This window comes from Drosophila persimilis, unplaced genomic scaffold (assembly GCF_003286085.1).
Source record: "Drosophila persimilis strain 14011-0111.01,24,50 unplaced genomic scaffold, DperRS2 tig00001229-arrow-arrow-pilon, whole genome shotgun sequence".
Lineage (NCBI taxonomy): Eukaryota > Metazoa > Arthropoda > Insecta > Diptera > Drosophilidae > Drosophila > Drosophila persimilis.
The window spans coordinates 106,898-111,473 of record NW_020825440.1 but is presented as its reverse complement, the minus strand read 5'-3'; the positions used below and the strand labels follow the sequence as shown (position 1 = coordinate 111,473).

Here is a 4,576-nt window from a genome sequence, read left to right as displayed (position 1 = left end):
AACATTAAAAAACACATATGGACTGGCTTACGATCTGCGCTAAAGTTTGCACTCTAAGAGCAGAATTCGATAAGTCATACAAATGCTTAACGCAGAACAGACCTACACAAAATAGTACGGTCATTAAACATACAACTAATTTGGTAAACATATATAATGAGGTCAGAGAACTTTTTCTAGAAAACAGACAAAGACTTACTGATATACATTGGTTTCAATCTACAATCTAGTCTAAGGGAACGATTAGTATTCGTTAAAGAAAAATTCAATCTAGACATACACATCCCAAATCTTCTAAACACAGCTGCGACAGCTGGTATATCAGCTGTAGAATCGGAATCAAGGCCAATAAGTCCCAGGCCCCCGAATGTAAAAAATATTATCATTATATCGGAAGACGATTCTCGATCAAATAGATCGAACCATCCGGTGAACGACGACAAACCGTCGACTAGTTCAGAAAACAGCGTGGTTGGGCAAGAACCAACCACAATGGCAGACGAAACAATTGCCCAACGGGCATATATCAAAGATATTTCGCACGCCATTCCGGAATTTAATGGACAGAAACTCCATTTACAAAGATTCATTACGGCAGTCAAATTGGTCGATCTAACGAAAGGACCATACGAAAATTTAGCTATAGAAGTAATTAAATCAAAAGTAATAGGAACTACATTGTATAAAATACAAGATGAAACCACCATTAGCGCAATAATAAAGAAATTGCAAGACACTATTGTCGGAGAGTCATCAGATGTTATAAAGGCTAAAATGGCAAAAGTATGCCAAAAAGGCAAAACAGCCGCCCAATTCACAACAGAGATTGATGATATGAGAAAACTTCTAGAAGCATCATACATTGATGAGGGTTTGCCAGCGGAACACGCCGATAAGTTCAGCTGCAAAGAGGCCATTAGTACAATGGTTAAAAATTTCGAGCACGGCAGACTCAAAACAATACTAGAAGCAGGCACATTCCCAACAATGAATGATGCCGTAGCAAAATATATACAGTGTAGTACAGAGATGACTGGTAGCGCAAGTTCAATATTGTACACCAGACAAGGACAAGTCTACCGCGGTAGTAACTTTCGAGGTAACTATCGTGGTGGAGGAAATGGTCGTGGTTACAACCACAACCATATTTACAACAACAATAGTTATAATAACAATAGAGGTCGTGTTGGCTATAGGGGAAATAACCGTAATAACGGTGGAACCTATAACAACCAAAGATACAATAGCAATGGAAACACACGACAGAACAATGTTCGTGTTACCCAGACAGCTTCGGGAAACTCCCAAGATCCTTTAGATACACTAAATTAAAAAATCCAGCGGTTCACACAATCAACCTCAATCTCAATATATTCGTGGCATTCCTCAATTCTAAAACAGGAAAACAACTTACATTCCTTATAGATACAGGTGCCAATATATCATTATTAAAAGAAAATTCAGATGTCTTTAACGACATTCAAACAAAAAATAAAATAGATATTCAAGGAATAGGGGAAGGTATAATAACATCCCAAGGCCTTACCCTAATAGAGCTACAGACGGATAAGTACATAATTCCACACAATTTCCATTTAGTTAATCAAAATTTTGCAATTCCGTGTGATGGAATAATAGGCATTGATTTTATAAAAGAATTAAACTGCCTAATAGACTTAAAACCTGCAGAGGATTGGTTAATAATACGACCAAATAATATAAAAATTAAAATTTATGTTCCAATAACATACAGTTCTGGTAACAATACAATTCTTCTACCAGCAAGATCACAAGTTGTCAGAAAAATAGAATTAACGTCCGATATAGAAACCATATTGATCCCAAACCAGGAAATTCAACCTGGTATTTATGTAGCAAATACAATAACTTCAAAAAATAATACATTTGTCCGATTGCTGAATACAACCAGTACCAACCAATTAGTACATATAAATAACATACAATATGAACCACTTTCGAATTACAAGGTAATTCAAACAACTCAAAAAATCCGAGAAAAAACTGTCATAGCTGAATTAAGCAAACAAAACACAACAACGACGGCAACTATCCAACTGGGACGTTATAGCCATGGATGTGGAAAGGCGGCGTCGAGCGAACACGCTCGAGCGCGAGATGCGCGATCCGACCAGCATTTGCAATGTGGACTGCCTGCTGGATACGGTATCAGCCCTGGTCAGCGACTGCGACCACGACACGCTCAAGCGGCTGAAAAACATCGAACAGTATGCTGCCAAATATAAACCCCTGGCGCAGAGGATCAATCAGCTGCGCATGAATGTCGAGGACTTCGACTTCATTAAGCTAATTGGCGCCGGGGCCTTTGGAGAGGTGCAACTGGTGCGGCACAAGTCCTCCAGCCAGGTGTACGCCATGAAGCGGCTGTCCAAATTTGAGATGATGAAGCGCCCGGACTCGGCCTTCTTCTGGGAGGAGCGTCACATTATGGCCCATGCCAACTCCGAGTGGATTGTCCAACTGCATTTTGCATTTCAGGACTCCAAATACCTGTACATGGTGATGGACTTTATGCCCGGCGGTGACATTGTCTCGCTGATGGGGGACTACGATATACCCGAAAAGTGGGCCATTTTCTACACAATGGAGGTGGTGCTGGCCCTCGACACCATTCACAACATGGGCTTTGTGCACCGTGACTTGAAGCCGGACAACATGCTGCTCGACAATTACGGGCATCTGAAGCTCGCCGATTTCGGCACCTGCATGCGCATGGGCGCCAACGGCCAGGTGGTGTCCAGCAATGCGGTCGGCACGCCGGACTACATCAGTCCGGAGGTGCTGCAGTCGCAGGGTGTCGACAATGAGTATGGCCGCGAGTGCGACTGGTGGTCGGTGGGGATCTTCCTCTACGAGATGCTCTTCGGGGAGACGCCCTTCTACGCGGACTCACTGGTGGGCACCTACGGCAAGATCATGGACCACAAGAACTCGCTCAGCTTCCCCCAGGAGGTGGAGATCAGCGAACAGGCCAAGGCCCTGATCCGGGCATTCCTCACAGATCGGACGCAGCGTCTGGGCCGCTACGGCATCGATGATATCAAGGCGCATCCGTTCTTCAGAAACGACACCTGGTCCTTTGACAATATCAGGGAGAGTGTGCCGCCGGTTGTGCCGGAGCTAACCTCGGACGACGATACGCGCAACTTTGAGGACATCGAGAGGGACGAAAAGCCCGAGGAGGTGTTCCCCGTACCGAAGGGCTTCGATGGGAATCACCTGCCCTTCATCGGCTTCACCTACACGGGCGACTACCAGCTCCTGTCCAGCGACACCGTCGACGCCGAGGCCAAGGAGCCGAATTCGGTGAACAGCAACGCCAGCAACAACCATGCCCACGGCAATGGGCACAACCATCGCCATCGTACCTCCAACTCCAACGAGCTGAAGCGGCTCGAGGCACTGCTCGAGAGGGAGCGCGGCCGAGCCGATGCTCTGGAGAAGCAGGACACCAGCCTGCGGCACAAGATCGAGCTGAGCGGCAAGCGTGAGGTCGAACTGCAGCGCATTGCGGCCGAGTACGAGAAGGATCTGGCGCAGCGAAAGAACAACTACAAGGTGGCCATGCAGAAGGTGGAGCAGGAGATCGAGCTGCGCAAGAAGACGGAGGCTCTGCTGGTGGAGACGCAGCGTAATCTGGAGAACGAGCAGAAGGCCAAAGAGGATAACCGCGCGCTGCTGGAGAGGATCAGTGAGCTGGAGAAGAGCCATGCAAGTCTCGACTTTGAGCTGAAGGCGGCCCAGGGTCGCTACCAGCAGGAGGTCAAGGCCCACCAAGAGACTGAAAAGTCGCGACTGGTCTCTCGCGAGGAGACTTAACTGACTAAGTGACTTAATTGACTTAACTGTCAATGCAAGCCAATACCGTAACTTGTGTTACCCAGCCACTTTACAGCCATGTCTGCTACTACACATATGTAGATAAGCAGTAGGCGCCACACTTATTGTATAATATGCCATTTCAACGGTATAAACAAAATAAAAACAACTCTCTCATTTGAGAGACTGTCAGTTTTGTTCGCATAGTAAAAACACATCACAAAGCCACTCAAAACGGAAGAGGGAGAAGACAGAGGAGAGCCAGCAAGCCGACGCGCAAGAGCGGAGCGACAGAACGGCCAACGGGCCGCCACGACCGGATCGAGCCCGTTGCGTATCGAACTTGGTTTGAGCTCGAGCAGCGAGTCGATCCGTGCCATTGCCCAGCCAACACCAATACCACGACAACCACAACCACAAATACCACCAACACCAGCAACCCCAAAGCGACGCCATGCCCTCATCGTCAGTGAGAGCGACGATGAGGAGGGTGAGAGGAAGCATTCCAGACGACCCCTGCCACCACTATAAAAGCCAATAGCCAGACCCACAGCCATCACCAACATCGAAAACAGCCAATACATAGTCAATCACCAGCCATTCACACAGACAATACGAACAATAGCAATACAAATAATGACGCCAACACAAATACAAATACACCTGCCAATACCAACACCAACACCACCACCGCCATCACCATTACAAACACCCCTGC

General features: G+C 46.7%; 1 protein-coding gene across 1 annotated transcript; it reads left to right on the top strand.

The window, feature by feature from the left end:
* The first annotated feature begins 2,091 nt into the window (after window positions 1–2,091).
* Window positions 2,092–4,001, top strand: LOC113566898 (rho-associated protein kinase 1-like). Its single transcript, XM_026994088.1, has one exon. The coding sequence runs from the start codon at window positions 2,092–2,094 to the stop codon at window positions 3,856–3,858; it is 1,767 nt and encodes a 588-aa protein (XP_026849889.1). The 3' UTR covers window positions 3,859–4,001.
* Window positions 4,002–4,576: the final 575 nt, after the last annotated feature.